The sequence below is a fragment of the Marmota monax genome, unplaced genomic scaffold, assembly GCF_021218885.2.
Source record: "Marmota monax isolate L192 unplaced genomic scaffold, Marmota_monax_Labrador192_F-V1.1 WCK01_AAM20220418_F8-fsc00020, whole genome shotgun sequence".
NCBI classification, from domain to species: Eukaryota; Metazoa; Chordata; class Mammalia; order Rodentia; family Sciuridae; genus Marmota; species Marmota monax.
Window position 1 is genome coordinate 7,594,136 of NW_026692912.1, and position 20,489 is coordinate 7,614,624.

At 40.7% G+C, this 20,489-nt stretch overlaps 1 protein-coding gene across 4 annotated transcripts; it reads left to right on the forward strand.

Moving 5' to 3' along the window:
• Positions 1-9: 9 nt before the first annotated feature.
• On the forward strand, positions 10-15,086 carry CUNH9orf43 (chromosome unknown C9orf43 homolog). 4 transcript variants are annotated; one of them, XM_046451803.2, is made up of 13 exons: positions 10-152; positions 1,407-1,480; positions 2,101-2,290; positions 2,397-2,547; positions 5,524-5,581; positions 7,349-7,446; positions 8,606-8,672; positions 9,410-9,567; positions 10,230-10,380; positions 10,705-10,765; positions 11,036-11,124; positions 11,344-11,431; positions 14,568-15,086. In XM_046451803.2, the coding sequence occupies exons 3-13, from the start codon at positions 2,140-2,142 to the stop codon at positions 14,789-14,791; spliced, it is 1,296 nt and encodes a 431-aa protein (XP_046307759.1). In that variant the 5' UTR covers positions 10-152; positions 1,407-1,480; positions 2,101-2,139; the 3' UTR covers positions 14,792-15,086. The 4 variants fall into 4 exon arrangements, with proteins under 4 accessions (XP_046307759.1, XP_046307756.1, XP_046307760.1 ...); XM_046451800.1 differs by lacking the exon at positions 10-152 and adding an exon at positions 236-346; XM_046451804.1 differs by lacking the exon at positions 10-152 and adding an exon at positions 236-346 and having other exon boundaries at positions 11,036-11,100.
• Positions 15,087-20,489: the final 5,403 nt, after the last annotated feature.

The following is a 20,489-nucleotide window of genomic DNA, read 5'->3' on the forward strand; positions in this document are numbered from 1 at the left end:
TTTTGGCCCGCCAGGGCTTCCGTCCCATCCCGCGGTGCTCGTTTCTCTCCTTATTTCATCACCACGTCTGGGAACTTTCTCATGAACTTAAGTGTGGCTCACTGAAGCTTCCGTCCGTTCCCCATCATGCTCTGTGCCGCTGCTAGGCAACGGTACGGCCAAGCAGTTAGCATGGGGGAAGGCCAGGAATGAGCCTATTGGGCGGGGCTACTTTGGTCGGAGGCGGGGCTTGGCGGGCGGGGCTACGGCCTCGCGGCGTTGCCAGCGCACGTTGTAGCCGGGGGTTCAGAATCTTAACTGTTTGTGGTCAGCTTTGGTCTCACGAAGCGATGGATGGCGTTCTGGGGTCAGTCTCTCGCTAATGATGTTTTCCCTTGTTCGGAAGGAAGCGGGAAATTTTTTCAACTCTACGGGAGCGGATGTCTGTTCTTAATATTTTCTCCCCTCACAAGTTTGTAATAATAGTGAAAGATAAGTCTTACATTTTTTCTTGCCCCAACGAGAATTGTTTTGCCAGCCCAGTGCTGATGCTGGCGATGTCGCGATACCCTGATTAGACCCCGGTGCACCCTTCGGACTGGGCAGGAAACGAGCGCCCAGCTGCCTATAAGAATAATACAACATCAAAAGCAACCCTTTAAAATCGTATTTAATTTTTAGTTCATTAAATTGTTAATCGTACATCTTTCCCTGTCAAAATCGTTACCAAGGTTTTGCAGTGGCGTTTTAAGTTTTATTATTTTCATATTAAATAGGTAAAAACTCTCACTCCCACTGAGAACTAGTGCTGCTTTTTTTTTTTTTTTTTCTGGAAACACATTGTCTCGAGACTTTTGTTTTTTAAATTTTTTGATGTAGACATGATTACAGAGAAGAATTTCCCTATTAGGAGAAAAACAACAGAGCAAATGTGATGATAAAGGCAACTGGAACTGCTTTCCTTAGAGACTATTGGGACTGGTGGGGGAACTCTGCACTTGGATAGAACACGCTTGGTTTAAAGACATCAAAAGCTGCTCAGCTCCAGCCAGTTGCTGTCTAGTTGGAACTGGGTCTAGTGTTGTCAGATGTTTTGATCTCTAAGAGGAACCAGAAGTCTGGACATGATGGACTATTTCAGTTTTAAAATACTGGTTCAAAGTGCCAACCAAACTAAACAAGTCATAGGCTAGGTGTAATCCCAGGCCAACAGTTTGCTATCTTTGATCTAAATTAGAAGTTGTTTAGGATAGGGAGTTTGTTAAAATATTTGTACCCTTTCTTTTTCTCCTTCATTAATCATTAGATGTCACCATCTACAGAAAGCTTTATCAGTTTACAATCAATGAAGTCACAGAAATGCTTTAGATGGCTCAAACCTTTGGAATTTATGCTTCGTTTTTCAATATGCTATAATTCCCATGCAGACAGATAAAATACCATCGAAGAATGGCTGACAGATAAAATACCAGCAAGGAATGGCTTTGCTCAAATAACAACGGTAGGTTTACAGCTACTTCCGAAGCCTTTAGCTTTTCATTTACTGACTATGTCCTACCTAAATGCCAGACCTTTTAATATCCATCAACTAATTTTTCATAATGACTGTGAAACAGGCTATCCTCACTTTACAGGAAACTGAGGTTCAGATTGGTTAAGTCCAAAGACACTCAGCTATTAAATGTCCAGTTAGGAGAGCTTCTGAAGTCAGTCTTTTTCCCTTCTCTTCCCTTCCCTGGAATTGAACCCAGGGGTGCTTTGCTACTGAGTGACATCTCCAGCACCCCCCCACCCCCCACCCTTTTAATTTGAGACACTGTTTTGCTAAATTGCTGAAGCTGGCTTGGAATTTGAGATCCTCCTGCCTCAGCCTCCCAAGTAGCTGGGATTACAGGCATAGGCCACCACGCATGGATGAAGTTGATTTGCTTTCAAACTCTTACTTTTGAACTCATGCTGAGATACTTTCATGCTTGCTTGTTACTGAATCCTAAATTATCTTGTGACCACTATTTACCTGTAGAGGTTCAATAGAAATATTTTATGATTTGAATGCAAATTAAGATTGACTACATAACTAATGTGTAATATGCCCTAATCATGTGGTTGTTGATTATCCAGTGGGCTACAAAGCTGCAGGATTAGTCTTTGTCCTAAGCCATGGATTGGCCAGATGAGAGTCAATGGGATGAAACCACCTGCAACATGGCTATTTGTCAGCATCCGCAATGCTGGGCAGCTCTCCGCAGGATTGAGAGGGGCCATCCTCGAATCCTGGGCTCACCCTGCAAAACTTTTCTGAATATTGAAGGTGAATTAGCTAACCCCTGTCTTTTTCCTGAAGAGGTCCTTAAAGGGTTAATGTTTGACCACCTTTCTCCAACATGTTACATTTTTCTTCTGGTCTGCTTTCTCAGAGAAACTCCCAGTGCTCACCATTGTAAACATCTCAGATTCCTGCCTCCAGGCCAAGAGATGTGCTCATCAAGAATTGTCAAAATTTACCTTCACCAAGGCTCATCCTTTATTGTCTCAGTGCTCAAAGATTGATGCCAAATTCCAAGGCAGGTAAATTACATGGATTCTTCCTTTAACCAACTGTTGTCTCAAAATTCTAGATTGTGGGGATGCTGGGGATGTAGCTCAGTGATGGAGTTGTTGCCTTATATGTACAAGGTCCTGGGTTCAATCCTCATCACTGAAAAGAAATTCTAGGTTGTGATTTCCCTTGCCCATGTAGTGGGTTTCGAGAAAGCTGGATTAAAAAGAAAGTATTAATTTGGTTTAAGAAGTGGTGAGTAGGCGATGGGAAACAAAGAGCATTTTTGCTTCTGTTTTGGGAGTTGGCTAATTTGTGGCTGTATTGGTTTGTACTTCATTACAAAGTACCATAGACTGTGTGGTTTAAACAGTGAATTGATTTTCTCACCGTTCTGGAGGCTGGAAGTTTGAGATTAAGGTGTCAGCAGGTTTGATTTCTTTTGAGACCTCTTTTCTTAGCTTGTAGAGATGGCTGTCTTCTCCTGTGTCTTCAGTGGTTTCCGTGTGTGTATGTGTGTGTGTCCCCTAATCTTGTTGTATAAGCATAACTGTCAGATTGGATTAGGGCCCACCATATGACCTCAATTTTCCTTCATTACTTTTTTTTTTTTTTTTTGGTACCAGGGATCAAACTCAGGGGCACTTAACCATTGAATTGCATCCCCAGCCCTTTTTATTTTTAATTTTGAGACAGAATCTTATTAAATTGTTTAGGGCCTTGCTAAGTTGCTGAGGTTGGGTTTAAATTTGAAATCTTCTTGCCTCAGCCTCTCAAATTGCCTAGATTTTTCACCATGACTGACTTCATTATCTTTTTAAAGACCCTCCCTCCAAATATAATCACATTCTGAAGTATTTGGGTTAGGACTTAAACAGATAAACCTTGGGAGACACAGTTCAGCTTCTGTAGGTCATCAGGAAATGGGGTCTACACATACTGTCATTCTTACTTTTTATTTTTAGGCATGGAACTTTTTATAAGCTCCTGGAGATAGAAAAATTGGCTTTTCTTTTTGGCTCACCTACAAAGTAAGCACCCAATATTGTTAATATATGAAATCAAGCTACAAGTATCTGTGGAAAACAATAACTTTTAAAATACAATGACCCTGTAGCCTGGAATCCAAGCACTGATGTTGGCCCTTAACAGTGATTTCTTTTTTCCTGTTCCAAGTAAGCAGTCCCTGTTGATTTTTCTTAGGCTAAAGGTGAAATAGGAAAAGGTCAGACTACTTTCAGTTTCTCTAGGACTTGAGCCCTGGGAAGAAGGCAGCATCTTCCAGCCAGGACCTGCAGTGTGTTTCACATCCACACAGACACACAACATACTTTCTCTCCTGCCATGCCCAGGTGTGCAATGTGCTGGTAGAGAGTGGCCTCTTCCAGTCAGTTCGAGGTTTCCTTGCATTATGGTTGGATGTGGAATATCCCTCAAAGACTCATATGTTGAAGGCTTGGTCCTCATGATAGCAGTGTTCAGAGGTAGTGTTCAGAGGTAGGGCTTTGGGAAAGTAATTGGAAGATGAGAACTAGAACCTCATCAGTGTGTTAATCCATTGATTGGTGGCTGACTGGGCTATTAGGAGGTGGGGAAAACCGTAGGAGGTGGATCTAGTCAAAGGGAGTGGTTCACTGGGGGTGTGCCCTGGGCAGCTATATCTTGTCTCCAGTCCCTTCCCCTCTCTCTACTTCTGGCTGCCAGGAGATGAACGGCTTGGCCTTACTGTATCCTGCCATCATGATGATCTGCCTCATCATAGGCCTAGAGCTATGGAGCCAGACTACCTGAAAGTAGTCTGACCTGAGACCTCTGACTCCTCTTGCTCACAGTGCCTCTTCATTTACAGTAGATAGACGAAACCTGCTCATTGTGGAGCCTCTTTACTATCTGATTCTTCCAGTCATTGAGTCCTCTCTTCTCTGACACCAGCTCTGCCTCCGAGCCATACTGATTTTCTAATTGTGCTTTTCTGCAACTGACATCCAACTTAAAAGCCCTCTTTCTTTTTTTTTATGTTTATTTTTTTAGGTGTGGATGGACACAATACCTTTATTTAATTTATTTATTTTTATGTGGTGCTAAGGATTGAACCCAAGGCCTCACAATGCTCTAGGCAAGCACGTGCTACAGACCCAGCCCCTAAAGGCCCTCTTTCTAATGAAGACTGCTTCATTAAGTCCCTGGTGTGGCCTATATATGGCCCTGTGAGAGCCTGTCTTCCTGATGGACCTTGTCTCTCTCATGTTTCTCTCTTTCTTTTTAAGTAGGTTCCAGCCGCGTTGTTGTTTCTGTTTCTCAAATACTTCACACTGCCTGCCTCAGGGCTCATAGACCCACTGTTTCCTTTGGGTGGAATAGTTTCCCCTAGAGTAGAAATATCATCCATCAAACAATAACTCAAATTACCTCTCTTCCTCTCAGCTGGGTAATCTCTATTCTATTTTCTGTCTCTTTGAATTTGCTTATTCTAGGTAGTTCATGTAAGTGGAATCATTTAGTATCTGTATTTTTGTATTTGTCTTCTTTCACTTGGCACAGTGTTTTCAAGGTTAATTTATATTGTACCATCTATCAGAATTTCAGGGTTTTTTTTTTTTTTTTTGATACTTGGGATTGAACCCAGAGACACACCAGCCAGTTCTTTTAGTTTTTTATTTTGAGACAGGGTCTTTCTAAATTCTCAAGGCTGGCCTCCAACTAGAATCCTCCTGCCTTAGCCTCCTGGGTAGCTTGGATTATAGACATGTTGTGCCACCAGATGTGGCCTAGAATTTCATTACTTTTCAAAGAGTGTGAGAGACACAGGCTATGAATTTAGTTTGATGCAACAAACAGTTGAAGTATTTGCAGTGTGCAATGTCTGTTAAGAGCCTCTACATTCATTTGGTTAGTATTAAACCCTAGGTTTCCCATAGATAAGTAGAAGGGTTTCTCTCACAGCTCTATTGTATCATTCCAATGTCTTTTGTGTCTCTGTTTCATGTTTGAAATTAATTTTTTAGGCATCGGAAGGGTTTACCTGACAAAAGATTGATCAGCTCTGCTAAGAGATCTTCCAAAGTAGGTATAAACTAAAAAGGTGCTTTCCTCAACATTTTCTTTTTATCAGTGGGAATATTTTATTGCTTTTAACGTTATTTTTCAGGATGACTGCAATCTCAACAATAATAATAATGATAATAACTGTCTAGTTTGGGGCCCTTATTATATGCTGGGCCTGATGCTAATGACTTTATATGTTATATTGTCTTCAGGAATCCTAGGCACAAGTGGGATTGATATGTGGAGATGTGGTGTAGGTGAGAATTTTCTGTCTCTATCCTGCGTAGGTTCAGCTTCTAACATAAACATTGGCATCTCATAGTCAGGGTTGTTTGAACAGTAAAATGTCAGACCTAAAATGGGCTTTAAGGTCATCTAATCTGATGATTTTCAGACTTTTAAAAGTTTAATATGTGGTAAAAAATAAATTTTGCAATGAAAGTTTCCTGGAGTAATTCTTACTCTAGATGTGTATGTGAGAGTGCTGATATTTTCTTTTCTATTCTATTTAATTTTTAAACAATTTGGGCTTTGATTAACCAAATTTGATTGTATGACCTATGAATAATTGTAGTTATAGTTTAAAAAACGTTATGGTCTGTCTCATATATCTTATGGGTAAGGAAACTGAATTCTAAATGGGAAGTGTGTTGCTGAAGCAGTTGGCTAGTAAGAGGAAAATTAATGCAAAATTATAACTTTAGGAAGAAAGACCCTTCCACTTGCATGAAGTTTAAAGTCCTACTGGATGCCTTTTATTATTATTTTTTCATGAGATGTGTTTCTATTCAGTGTCTTGTGGTGGTTAATGTAAGGCACTAAGAGATGGTAGATGGTTTGAATGAATAAATCATTTTACCTCTAACCTCTTTAGAATAAGAGAGTTAGGTTTAATTATTTCTAAATTAATTATATTAATAGGTATACATGAACATGAATCTAAATTCAAAAGGCATTAAGGAGCTTATTATGAAAAGGATTCTCCTTTTTTCCCCTGAAGCCAACCAGTTCATTTTCTCAGGGCAACCTTATTTTTAATTTTTTTTGAGGGAGTATATATCTTAGAAGGAATAGGTATCAGATGATTAATAAGGTTTCCTTGAGCCCCAGTGTTGTAGGATCCTAAATCACTAGATGTGAGAAGAATTAATACTTTTTTTGTAGATGCCTCTAATTGTAGACAGGGTATAAATAAAAGTAGAAAATTTGGTTCTGTGTGCACTAGTTCTCTCCATGTTCCCCAAATGCTGATGGTATTATCTGCAGGGGATCTCAGTCTTAGGAGTGGAGAAGGAAGAGTGAGTGGTGTTCCTCTAAGTAAACTTCAAGGCACCCTCAAGGGGATAGTGTTGGAAGTTGCTAAATTCCACTCTAATGTCATAGGGAAGCAGGGAGATTATTCATTTAAAGATGCTTATAATCAGTGGATGTGAAACCGATGTGATTCTGCAATCTGTATATGGGGTAAAAATGGGAGTTCATAACCCACTTGAATCAAAGTGTGAAATATGATATGTCAAAAACTATGTAATGTTTTGAACAACCAACAATAAAAATTAAAAAAAAAAAAGATGCTTACAGAGGACCTGTACTGAAACCTGGTGAAGTAGTTTGTTTTGTGGAAGAATATTATGAAGATATTTGGGGAATGGGAAATGCCTTTTTATCATCTTCTGGGCTGCAGAACTTTTTAGTTACCATGGTAATTCAGCCCTTAGTCTGGTACTGAATACAGGCAGGAGCCCGGCAACTCAACCATACATAGCCTTTATATCCTTCTTTTAGCTTCCAGTGTTAAATTTGAATGAGACAAAACTTCCCTGTCCTGAAGGTGTCAGAAATATGGTTGTAATCTGGATTCCAGAACCAGAGAAGAATGTGAGGTGAGTATCAGGTTAGAACTTGGTGTACCTTTGATATTTGTGTTTTACAAATCCCTGAATCCTCTGCAGGCCTCTTTTTTGTGATTTCCCTTTTAGCTACTTCATTGCAAGTAGTGGGAGAACAGCAGAGAAGGTGATTGTGGTCTCTTGCTTCTGCCTCTTACTACACTGGAGTTGTTTTATGCGGTGAAGCTTCTCTTTATCAAATTTTATTTGACAGTAAATAGCATACAATATAGGGTCTAGTTTATTTGTGTGGTTTGATTAAAGATTAAAATGCTTTCTATTAGTGTTTCTTATTAGCTCTCAGCAACTCATAAAATCACTCAGTGAAGCATAGGAACCTCTGATCTCCACCCTAAGGCCCAGGATAGTGGTACAAAATGAATACCATATAGGACCTGTATACAAAGCAGAGCAAGACAAAGATCATTTGGTGAAAGTTCAAAGATTTGCTAGTGTTGACAACTGTGGGGATATATTTGTGATCTCTGAGGCTTTCGGATTCTTAAGTGATTGTTTGAATTAGTTCCTTTCCTTTCTTCTTTTTGTGGTACTGGGGATCAAACCCAGGGCCTTATGCATTCGAGAAAAGCACTTCCTTGAGCCACACCTCAAGCCCTGAAATATAGGGCTAGTAGGCAGCTCCATGAGACAATCAGAAGCCAGGGCTCCTTGTAGCTTTCGGGCCACTCTCTTTGCCCCATGGCTTCTGTCTTCCAAGATGCTTCATAGGTGCCTTTTAAGGTCTAATTTTAAGGTCTAGCATGTCCATTTCCCAGACAAGAAGGAGGAAAGAGAATAGAGCAAGAAATACTTTTTGAGTTCCTTCTCTGGCTTCGCAGCTAGAATCCAGTGAAGAATCTTATAGATTTGGTCCCTGTCCTCCTTGAGCCATATGGAGGAGTCAAACATCACAAACATACATATATCATTTCTAATTTATATTCACTATAAAAGTAAATTACTAGGTTGTGGGAATGTTGGGGACCTAATTTAGATGTGTGAGTGAGGAGTCTTTTTAGCAATAGATACTTTTGAGCTCCCAACTAGCCGTCTTTGAGTACTTACCAGAAAGGTAGAATTTTCATTATTCATAGTGACCTGGGTGCTTTGGCTTAAGATGTCTGAGAAAAAGTGTGGTTATTCTTATTTCAAGCTTAGCTAAGAAGACACATACTTTCCCCAGCCAGGATGGGAAGGAGGAAAGAAAGAACTCGGCAGTGGTGAGTTTGATTTTTGTCCCAACCCTCATGACGTTACTCTGTATGGTTTATTTTTGTCTTCCTTTCTAGTCTCCCCGACCCTCACCTTTGTTTTCTCTCTGAATGAACAGAATCTGCAGAAGAAAACCCTTCTTTAGGAATATTTACCAAACTTCTTCAGACTCCTTTTCCTAAGTGTTCCCTGTAGGGAAGTAAAAGAGCTCCTTGAAGAGGTGACAGGAGGATCTGTTGGGTAGTCAGGGAAACTTATTGGTTAGTTAAAAACTGAGCCAAAATGTGATGGAATAAAATTCCAGTGGTCCAGGAGTTAAAAGACCTGGGCTTCCAACTCTAATTCTACCACTTATGGGTAAATGCGGCATTGAGTAAGTCGCAGAGTCATAGATCACTGTGTCCAGGAGCGTACTGTCTTGGTCCATTTAGTCATCGTTGACATCCCTGTGCCTGGCACATAGATAGACAATACTTATTTATTAGTTTGATGAATGAGTAAATTATGACCTCTTTGGAAAATCAAAACAATGAAAACAGCTAAGCTCTGTATGATCCAAGTACAATAATGGGGTTGAGAGCCTGTGAGGGGAGAATGGAGTGACCCTCATGGTGGAGAGGATGTGGGAATGGCTAGAATGGGACTGGAAACAAGGAGTTTCACATGTCAGGCTGGAATATTGCTGGAAGAAATGGGCTCAAAGAGAGTTCTTTAGAGAGTTCCTTCTGTTTTTTTTCTCTTGCAGGAAAATAAGCCACCTCTGGATCACTCTGAAAGGAAGCACACAGAGATGCAGCTGAGATTTCCAGATGTGATAGTGCCGCCCCCCTCCCCAGTACACTCTTTTGAATCCATACCTGGCTGGAGCAAATTTGCCATGCTGCCTGAGGATCTACTAAAGGAGTGAGTGTCATGGAGGCCTGGGGGAGAAAAGAGTCCCTGCTTGTCACTGAAGCTAAGAAGAACCTAAGCATGTGCTCTTTCTGAGTAGGACAGGGAGCAAAGTGTTCTCCTGTTTGCTTACTGAATTATTAGTTTCATCAACAGGTAGTGATGACAGTAATCAACTGCCACCATTTACCAAGCACCTGCCATCTACCAGCCCCTGGGCTAAGTTCATTACCTGACTCTCATTTAAACCCCCACAGGAGGCACTAGATGAATTATGGATAAGTGGGAGGCAAAATGGTATATGTGGTTTGGAATGTGACAGGCTTTGGAGTCTGTATGGAAACTGACTTGGTAAATTTTGGTAATTTATTTCATTTCTTTGAGCTTTGTTTTCTTTGTATGCAAAATGGGTATTATAATACCTGTCTTCCTGGTGTTGTAAGGATTCAGTGGTATAATGCATATGAGCCTGATGTAGGGCAAATACTTAATGAACACAGCTGTGGTTATTACAGAAGCATCTGAAAGGTGTTACCGAATGAGTCCCTGTTGGCACAGACCTTTCCAGAAGCAAAGAGGAAATGTCTTGGGATTTAGAGCCCATTATACTCTTCCTTGTCAGTGGCACAGACTGGGAAGAGCTGCTGCTGACTGACTGTCTCTGTCCCCTTCAGCCTTTTATCAGATGGAGGGAAAACCATGCCTTGTCCGGAGATGAAGATACAATTGGCCATGATGAAAAAGAAGCTTCCCCTGGAAAAGAACCGACCCGAGAGAGCACTTTCTTCTAAGATGTTTCTGACTATACACCGCCTCACCCTGCAAGTAAGAGCCATGGCGCCCCAGAAGGAGAGGCCTGCATGAAAATCAAAGTCGTGTCCTCCTTTCTCTGCTGCCTTTGCTCTTTCACCTGTGTCCCAGAAGTCTGGGCTCTATGTAGGTGGATTCCAGTGTGTGTGGGGGGGTACTTGAGAAGAGCATGTTCTGTTTCCCACGCCTTTCTCTTCCTTGCCACCACCCCCCCACCCCCCCACCATGCTATGTAGCAGAACACTGGGTTCTCAAATGTGCTCGTTGACTAGATGAAAAAATGCATTGGGGGAAAGGGAAGGAACCACAGCAGAGCTTTTCTTCTTCTCCTTCCTCTAGACACCAACATTAAGATATTCTGAACATTTGAAGAAATTACATTGTAACCTGCAGGGAGAAGGTAAATTTTTTGTTACTGCTGGATTTCCAGGTACTGCTTCCCCTCAGCCCACATATCTCTTACTTTAACTTGGTCCCAATTCAGTTACGTTGGTTGTTAACAGTCACATGGGGTTACATGTAGAACTCAGGAAACTGTTTTCAGGAAGGAGCCATCCAGAGGGGATGAGAGAGTCACTGTAGTGGGGTGGGGAGGTCAGAGCAGGTGGCTAGAGAGGCTGGGGACTGTTGGTGAGAAATGTAATCTAATTGTTGGTTCTCTGGTCACTAGATTACAGAAAGCAGCAGCAACATCAGCAGCAGCAGCAGAAGAAGAAAAAGAAGAAGAAGAGGAAGGTGAAAACACCTACTAAGAAAAAGGTGGGGTGACAGTGAGGCATTTGCTGGCCGGGAGAAGTCAGTGCAGGCTGGAATGGAGGGAGTGTCTGCAAGGAGGGATTCTGCCTGTCCGCTTTCTGGTTGTGAAAGTAACATTCCTATCTGGTTGAAGGTGTTAAGTTCCTTCTTTTCAACTCCTTTTGCAAAAGTTTTCTTTACTTCCCAAAGTCCTAATTCAGTTCCTCCTTATATGGGTTTCAGGAGGCTACAGAGAAAGCCACGAGTGACCCAGGGAGCCAGACAACTGCACAGAAGCATTCCATTTCCATCGATCTTAATCGTCTCCATGGTAAGGAGAACACGTGCTCGGTTGAGTGATGGAATCCCAGGACGTAGCTGAGGCCAGAAAAGTCAACACATTTTGTCATTTTGAGACCTGCCTTTGTCAGGCACTTGGAACTGAAATGCTTAGTCTGGCTGGCTGGTCTACACATCATCCTTCCATCAAGTATTTACTAAGATGTCTGCTTCACGTGGGGATTTGAGAGCTGACTATGAGCATGAGTTATGGTCATTTTTTTCCTCAGATCCTATCTTAGCAAAGACTGGCTTGAGGATCAAAGGTGGGCACAAGCCCAGGTTATCAACAAAATCCTTGAGAATTTATTGGCCAACAAGGCAGGGAATGGCTGGGGTTCCTCACAAAGGCCCCTGGAGAATCCTAAGGAAGCAGAACTCCAGGGCCCTCTGGCTTCCTTGTAATAGGCTGGAGAGTTAAGGAACCTCGGGCTGAAAGCAGCACATCCAGGAGGCAGCAGCCAGTTCCCAACAGGCAGCCCTTCCCTCTACTCTTCATGCTGGAGGCAGGAATGGATATCTCCCCCTTTGAAGCCTTTATCTTGTCTGACCAGAGGGATATGGTTAACCCTGTCCCTCTGACATTTCTTAGCTTGAGTGGAGAGTGGGAGGGAGGGTGAAAGTCTCCCTGTAAACCTTGTAAGACTATTCTGCTCTACTCAGACTGGACCTTGCTGGCTCTAACTTGAAAACAACTGTTTAATCATGAGAGTTCATTGTCTAATCATGGGGCACTGAGAGGGCTCAGGTGAGATGTCTCCTGAGAAGGATGCTGCCCTTGCTTTACTTCCCATCCCACTGTACTCTCTGATACCAATGATGTCCTCTAACCCAAAGATCCAAGAAGATTCTTAAGCTTCACATGGAAGGTAGAAGAATCAGGGCTGTAGCCCAGGGTGGGAGGTAACTTGTCCAAGGTTAGTGTCCTATTCAGAATGATCACTGCCTCTCCCCCGAATTCCATTCTGGTGCCCTGCCCTGCCATGCCCACCACTTGCCCCCTCTTCCTAATGCCTCCAATAGGAGCCGTTTGTCTTGGGTGACCATTTTGAGTCATGTTCTTAGAGCAGTGACCTGTCTTCACTGAGTTGAAAAGGGCTTTACAGAAGAGATTTTTAATTGGATCTTAAATAGGTTTGGGAGTTTTCCCAATGTGAAAATGAACTCCTGGAAGTGAGACTACTTTGTACAAAGGCACCTTGGAGGAGCATGGCTACTCAGAGAACATCCGGAAGTTCTCTGTGGCTGTAGTATTTAAGGGAGAGTGGTAGGTCAGGCTAAAGAGGTGGGTAGGGGCTTATGTAGATTGAAAAGGCATTCAGCCTTTATACTTCAGGGTACTGGTCTCCACCTTTACCACAACTGAAACCAACTGGTAAGTTTTAAAAACTCTCAACACCCAGGTTATACCCCAGACAGATCAGAATTTCTGGTGCTGGGAACCAGGCCTCACTGTCTTTTAAAGCTCCTTGGTGCTTCCAGTGTGTAGCTACAGTGAGAAGCAGAACTGGTAGGAGCCTGCCAAAGGGCTATCTTTAGCACACCTCTGCTGGAAGCTTGGAAGATGTTTGTTTAGAGAAGGGGGGATTCAGAAAGGAAAGAACGTATGCATTCAGGGACTAGTTGAGGGAAACGGCCAATGCCAAAGAAACATAAAGCAAGAGACTTTTATTTTTATTTATTATTTTTTTGGTTTTTGTTTGTTAGAAGTCATTGTGGGCCAAGAAGGTGAATCACGTTTTAGTAAGAGTATTCATAAACTGTGAAAGGTGGGGCTACTGTTTCTTTGCTGCTATTGTGTGTAGATAAGTACCACTTAGGTTTCTTGGAGGAATTCTGGGTCTTTTAACACAATTTTTCTGTAATTCTGTAATAGCTGTAGTTATAGCCCTAGTTAAATATAATTACAAATAGAATTCATAAGGCCTTACACAATGTATGCATATTTAAATAGCATATGATAAGCATGCACAATTTTATATGTTAATTAAAAAAAATCGGAGATTTAGAAAATGGCCAATGCCAAAAAGAAAGCCTAACTCTCTTTCATGGAAGCTTGGGAGATGTTTGTTTAGAGAAATCATCAGGGTTTGTTCTTGTCTGGAATGGGGAGTCACTTATAGACCATGGGTCAGTTAGAAGCCCAACAATGAGATATGCGATGCCGATAAGGAGACTGAATTGACTGTGTAGTCTATAGGTCATAGAGCTTGGCTAGGTCAGGAGAGTGACATGAAATAGTAACAGTAAATGGAGAAAAAAGGAACAACTTTGAAAAAGGTGAATTTCCAACAAACTGTGTAAGGTCCCAGTTTATGTATAACCAACCTGAAGCACAAGCCAAAGTGATTTGCTATTTTTTCTCTCCTTCCTCTTTTTTTTTTTTTTAGGCTCCAGAGGTAGAATCACGCATGCTAGGCAAGTGCTCTACCATGTTGTTTGAGCTTATTGACAACATAGAAATCACTTTTGTAGATGATGGGACTAGAACTAAAATAGTGTGACTTCTGCTACCTTTTATTGGTCAAAGAAGTCAGAGGTTGGACCTCTCTAAGTCAGAGGTCCAACCCAAATTCAAAGGAGTGGAAATAGACTGTATCCCTTGATGGAAGAAACTGCATGTTCATATGGGATGGGAGGAGTTGTTGGCAGCCGTCTTTGGAGGCAGTCTGCCTTTAGTTGACTGCTGGGAACACAGAGAAGTGGGTTCTGGCTTCATCTGGTCATTCCAGGGGGCAAAGAATGTGTGTAACTTCTCTTCATTCCTAGGAGGTAGGTCTCTGTCCCAATTTCTCCAAGAAAAGAACCTTTTAGAAAAGTCCTTTTAGTTTTCTTATACCTACCCAGTGAATTTTCGGATTCCATAAGGAGATTAAAGATGGATGATTTGAAGAACTTCCTGAATTTCCTCACCACTATGGGAAGTAAGTTATTAGGGTGGAGGAATTTTAGTAAGTGACTGAGGATAATGAGAACTGAACCTGTGTTAATTAAAATGGCTTGGGGACACAGTCCTCATCCTTTAGAGTGGTCCTGAAGACACCCCACCCCTTTCTTTTCTGTGCTCCAGTTTCACAGTTTTTTGGGAGAAGGTTACATGTGCAATTAATGGCTGGGTCTTCTTTTAGGTCCTGAAATATCTGAGGCAGAAGCCACTTACAAGGACGTTAGTGCTCCAGAGGAGGCTGTTCTGGAAGGTCCAGTTGCCAGTGGACAAAACACTTCAGGACAAATGACTGGAGAAAGCTGGAACCCTGAGTTCAAACTACTGAGGATTCTTCAGCCCACTGATGACGAGAATGAGAAGAATCAGCCCTCTGGGGCACAGAGTCAGAAGTCTCTGCAGACATAAGCTGAAGGCATCACTTAGGCCAGCCTTATCAGATACCTCAGATACCAGGTGTCTGAGGACAGTGACCTTTGACATAGGGTAGAAAAAAGAGGGGAATTCTGTTCCAGAGGCTTTACCAGGGCCTGAGTTTAGAGATTTTTCATTTACTTCTATTGGCCTCTAAAATATGTGAGGGAGAAGAAGCCCTTTTAAACGTAGGTGACTTCTCCATTGGGAAGGTCCATTTAAACATAGGTGACTTCTCCATTGGGAAGAATAATTTTAATGATTAAACACAACTGCTTCTCAATCAGAAGACTCATTCTCTGTTTCTTAGTGTCTGTTTTTTGGGTTACTCTTATATTTTCTTTGAAACTCTGAAAGGTTTCCAGTTGAGGAAGCTGAATTTGGCCTATGTGCACCCCCATGATAGTTCTATATATCCCCCACATTCTCTGGAAATTGTTTACTTTGTAGATTGGGTCCATAGCGTTATTAAATAATACTCACTGGGTCCTTGTGTATGTGGTACTGGGTATTCCTTGGAAGAGCTTATCACTTCAGTTTCTAAGGAATTGAGTCTACAGGGAAGTTTCAAGAATACTCAAAGATTTAGAATCCCAGAGCCTCAGGAGTCCTATAGTTCAGTTTTTAGATGGATTTTCTTTTCATGTTTCAGTCCTTAAAAAACTTTTGTATTTAGTAGAATTTCAGAGCTGCATAAAGGTAAAGAGAATAATATCATGGAACTCTCATGTTCATGGTACCTGAAACATGGTCAGGAAAGGCTCTTGAGCTGCCCCATGCTATAGAAAAGCCTGCACTGACCCTTTTCTGGTCACATTGCTCCTTATGGAGAGAGAAGTCAGCAGGGGCACAGGCACAGGTTCCTCATGGAGACTGTATCTCTTCTTGAATTTTGCACCTGGCATCTGGAACCCTAAAATTCCCTGCCCAGATGGCCTCACCCCTACTTCTGTGACCTGTGTAGTACTCTTTCCTGGGTCCACTCTCCCCAGGGCAGCCTGCCCTGTCAGTGTGAACACCGCTGGGTTTGAAGTAGCAGAGAGGAAGCTGTTTAAAGGGGGATGGGCCTACAGCTTGGACATGGGGACAGGGTTCTCTGTCTGTGGGGTTCTTCCCAATACAAGTGAGAACTGGAATGAGAAGGGTGGACCATGGATAGTGGCTGGTTCTTCTCATGCTGCATTTCAGGTGTCGAATCTCAAAGAATCTGTGAATTCTGAATGAACCTGGCTTTTTGGGTCACAAAGGTATACTGGTCAAGGTGGGAGAATAGAATATGTTTATTTTAACAATTTGTAGCTTGATTTATAAGTATTTTTAAAAAAATATTTTCAGGGCTAGGGTTGTGGCTCAGTGGTAGAGTGCTTGCTTAGCACATGCCGTGCGAGGCCCTAGGTTCGATCCTCAGCACTACATAAAAAAATAAAATAAAGGTATAAAAAATTTTCAGTTGTAGATAAAATACCTTTATTTTATTTATTTTTATGTGGTGCTGAGGATAAAACCCAGTGCCTCACATGTACTAGGCAAACACTCTACCATTAAGCTACAACCCCAGCCCCATTTATAAGTTTTAAATGTATACAAATGGTTAGTAGACTTGATTTTGTATTTTTTTGGAAGTGGGTAGTGGGGAATGAACTCAGGGGCACTCAACCACTGAGCCACATCCCTGGCCCTATTTTGTATTTTATTTAGAGACAGGATCTCACTGAGTTGCTTAGCATCTTGCTTTTGCTGAGGCTGGCTTTGAATTCACAATTCTCCTGCTTCAGCCTCCTGAGCCACAGGGATTACAGGCATGTGCCACTGCACCCAGCTTTGATTTTGTATTCTTATCCTGAGTCTTGTCATAGGTAGGGTTGGGCCTGCACGTATCATTGTCTGGGAGAAATTTTAAGGAAGGAGAATTTAACACTACTATTTAGAGGTTATTAGCTATCTGAGATTTAAAAAAAAAATTTATTTTTATTTTTTGGTGCTGAGGATCAAACTCAGGGCCTCACACACCATAAGCAAGAATTCTACCACTGAACTGTGTCCGAAGCCCTGTATTGCATTTTAAAGGTGAGATCAGTGAGGCTAAGAGAGAATGTGACTTTACTGAGGTCATCATCTGGGAAGTGGTAGAGCTGGGTGACTTGAATCTGGGATGCCTAGTACCAGGACAGAGCTCCCTTCAGCATGCTACTTCTCTCTTACTTCATCTCCAGAACGACACTTGATTGTTCAACATTATGTTTAATTAGGGGCTGGCTGACTTTTCTTCTTGCTGGGTTACTGGTCTTCTCCAATAAAAAATTAATGTGTGTTCCAGGGATGGCAGCTCTTAAATCAGGAAAACTGGAAACATACAAAAATAATGAGCTCCCACATGCCCATTCCATACAATTATCAATTTATGGCCAATCTTGTATCATTCTCACCCTTCCTAGATTATTTGAAGAAAAGCTTTTTATCCTTAAATATTTTGCTATGCATCTCTAAAAGAAAAGTATTAAAAATAACCAGAATTATTTCATGACAAAAAATTAATAGTTGTTGTTTAATATAATCAAATTATATCCAAATTTCCCTGTCTTCTAAAGTTTTTATTTTTATACCTGGTACATTCAAATTAGAATCCAAACAAGGTCCATAAATTGCATTTGACTGATATGCTGTAAAATCTCTGAATTTATAGGTTCCTCACACCATGTGACCTAACTATACAACTCCTCAGTATTTATCTTAAAGAATAAAAGTCATCATACTGTAGTTATAAATGCATATCCGTGTTTATAGCAGCATAGTTCACAATAACCAAAATTATGCAACCAGCCTAAATGTTCCTTAATGAATGAATGGATAAAGAAAATGTGGTATATCTACACAAAGGAGTTTTATTCAGCCATAAAGAAGAACAAAATTCTGTCATTTGCAGGAAAATGGATGAAAGTTGAGAATATTATGTTAAATAAAATAAGCCAAACTCAGAAAATCAAGGGTTGTATGTTTCCCTTGTAGAAAGGAAAAGAAAGGTGTATGGGAGTGGCATCTCGTAGAAATTGAAGGGAAACCGGTAGAGTAGAGGAAAGGAACCAGGGCAAAGGAGGAAGGCAAAGACAGGAGGAGTACCGGGGAATGATACTGGCCAAATTATATTGTTTTACCAAGCGCAAGTGTGCATATGTAACAGTAAATCCAACTGTTATAATATATAAGTATGATGCACCAATGAAATATGGAAAAACTTTATAGGTTCTTCCTTTTTTTCTCTCTCTCTTTTTTTTTTTTTTTTTTTTTTTTAGCATTCATTTGTTAAAGAAATGAGTGTTTCTGTTTGTAGTTTCCCACATCCTGGATTTTGCTGATTTCATCCCCAGCAGGTGTTTTAACTTGTTTCTCTATTCTTTTGCAAACTGTTATTTAGATTGGGAGTCTCAACCTGATTCAGGTTTTATTGGAAAAAACATTTCATAAATGTCATTGTGTACTTTGATGAGGAGACTATAATGTCTGTGGGTCTCTTCTCTGGTCTTAGTGGCCATGATCCTTGCCTGATTTTTGTATATTGACCTTGTATCCTATAACTTTGTTGAACTTGTTTATTAGTTTGAATTGGTTTTTTAAAGTGAATTTCTTAGGATTTTCTCTGCAAATAGAGAGATTATTCTTTCTTCCATTCCAATTGAGATGCTTTTAATTTTCTTTTTATTGCTTCACTGCCCTCTCCAGACCCTCTGGTACAATGTTGAATAGAAGTGTTGAGAGTGGACATCCTCACCTTATTCCTGATCTTAGGAAGAAATCTTCACCATTCAGTATGGTATCTTAATTAGATTGAATTCACTTCTATGCCTAGATTGTTGAATTTTTGTTTTGTTTTTTTAATGATGAAAGGACATTTTTTTTAAAGAGAGAGGTGAGAGAGAGAGAGAGAGAGAGAGAGAGAGAGAGAGAGAGAGCGAATTTTTAATATTTATTTTTTTAGTTTTTGGCGGACACAACATCTTTGTTTGTATGTGGTGCTGAGGATCGAATCCGGGCCGCACGCATGCCAGGCGAGCGCGCTACCGCTTGAGACACATCCCCAGTCCCATGAAAGGACATTGAATTTTGTAAGTGCTTTTTTGTCTAATATGAGATCATGTTTTTGTTTTTTTTATTCTGTTAATACTACACTATATTAATTGATTTTTGGATGTCAAACCAACCTGTAATCCTGGGAAAAATTTCACTGGATCATGATGTATACTTACTTTTATATGTTGGTAGATTCAGTTTGCTAGGTTTTCATATCCATATTATAAGAGATTGGTCTGTAATTTTCTTGTGATATCTTTGGTGTTAGTATCAGGGACTCAGAATGAATGTTCCAATTTTGTCTGCTTTTTGGAAGAGTTGGTGGAAGAAAGGTATTTGATTCTTTAATGCTGGTAGAATTTACCAGTAACACAATCTGGGACTGGTCTTTTCTTTGTGGGTAGTTTTTGATTACCAATTCAGTCTCCTTATTGCAATTCTATGCAGATTGTCTATTTCTTCTTGAGTCAGTTTCTATAGTTTGTGTCTTTAGGAATTTGTTCATTTCATCTAAATTATCACTTTTTGGCATGTAATTATTTTTAGTATTTTTTTTTCTTTTGGTACCAGGGATTGAACTCAGGAGAACTTGACCACTGAGCCACCTCCTCAGTAGTATTTATATTTTATTTAGAGACAGGGTCTCACTGAGTTGCTTAGTGCTTCACTTTTGCTGAGGCTGGCTTTGAACTTGCGATCCTGCCTCAGCCTCCTGAGCCGCTGGGATTATAGTTGTGCGCCACCATGCCCAGTTAGTACTTTTTTAAAAAATTAATTAATTTATTTATTTTATAGTAGAATGCATTTTGATATATAGAACACAAATGGAGCATAATTTCTCATTCCTCTGGTTGTGTGTGGTTCTGGGTTACTCCACTAGTGTAATCATACATGTATATATATGATTACAGATACACGTGATAATGTCTGTCTCTTTCTACTGTCCTTCCGGTCTCCACAACCACACCCCTCCCTGACTCCCTTCTACACAAACCAAAGTTCCTTCATTCTTCTCTCTCCCCTCACCCCACTATGGATCAGCATCTGCTTATCAGATGATTTTGGGGATTGACTTTGGGGGATTGACTTATTTCACTTAGCATGATATTCTCAGTTCCATACATTTACCTGCAAATGCTCTGATTTCATTCTTCTTTAAGGCTGAGTAATATTTCATTGTGTAACTGTACCACATTTTATTTATTATTCATCTGTTGAAGGGCATCTAGATTGGTTCTATAGTGTAGCTATTGTGAATTGAGCTGCTATAAACATTGATGTGGCTGCATCACTGTAGTATCCTGATTTTAAGTCCCTTGGGTATATGCCAAGGAGTGGGATAGCTGGGTCAAATGGTGGATCCCTTCTTAGTTTTCTGAGGAATCTCCACACTGCTTTCCAGAGTGGTTATGCCAATTTGCAGTCCCACCAGCAATGGGTGAGTGTACCTTTCCCCCCACGTCCTCACCAGCACTTATTGCTTGTATTCTTTTTTTTTTTTTGTCTTTCACTTCTTTTTTTTAAATTTTTTTATTAGTTGCTCAAAACATTACAATGATCTTGATATATCATACATTTGATTCAAATGGGGTACGTAATCTTATTTTTCCATGTGTACAGATTGCAG

Bases quoted from the DNA above. Each gene is read 5' to 3' on its own strand.
- CUNH9orf43 (XM_046451803.2), top strand. From the start codon at position 2,140: ATGGATTGGCCAGATGAGAGTCAATGGGATGAAACCACCTGCAACATG. The intron at 5,582-7,348 runs GTAGGTATAAAC...TCCTTCTTTTAG, and splicing joins CTGCTAAGAGATCTTCCAAA to CTTCCAGTGTTAAATTTGAA. The intron at 10,766-11,035 runs GTAAATTTTTTG...TCTGGTCACTAG, and splicing joins TTGTAACCTGCAGGGAGAAG to ATTACAGAAAGCAGCAGCAA.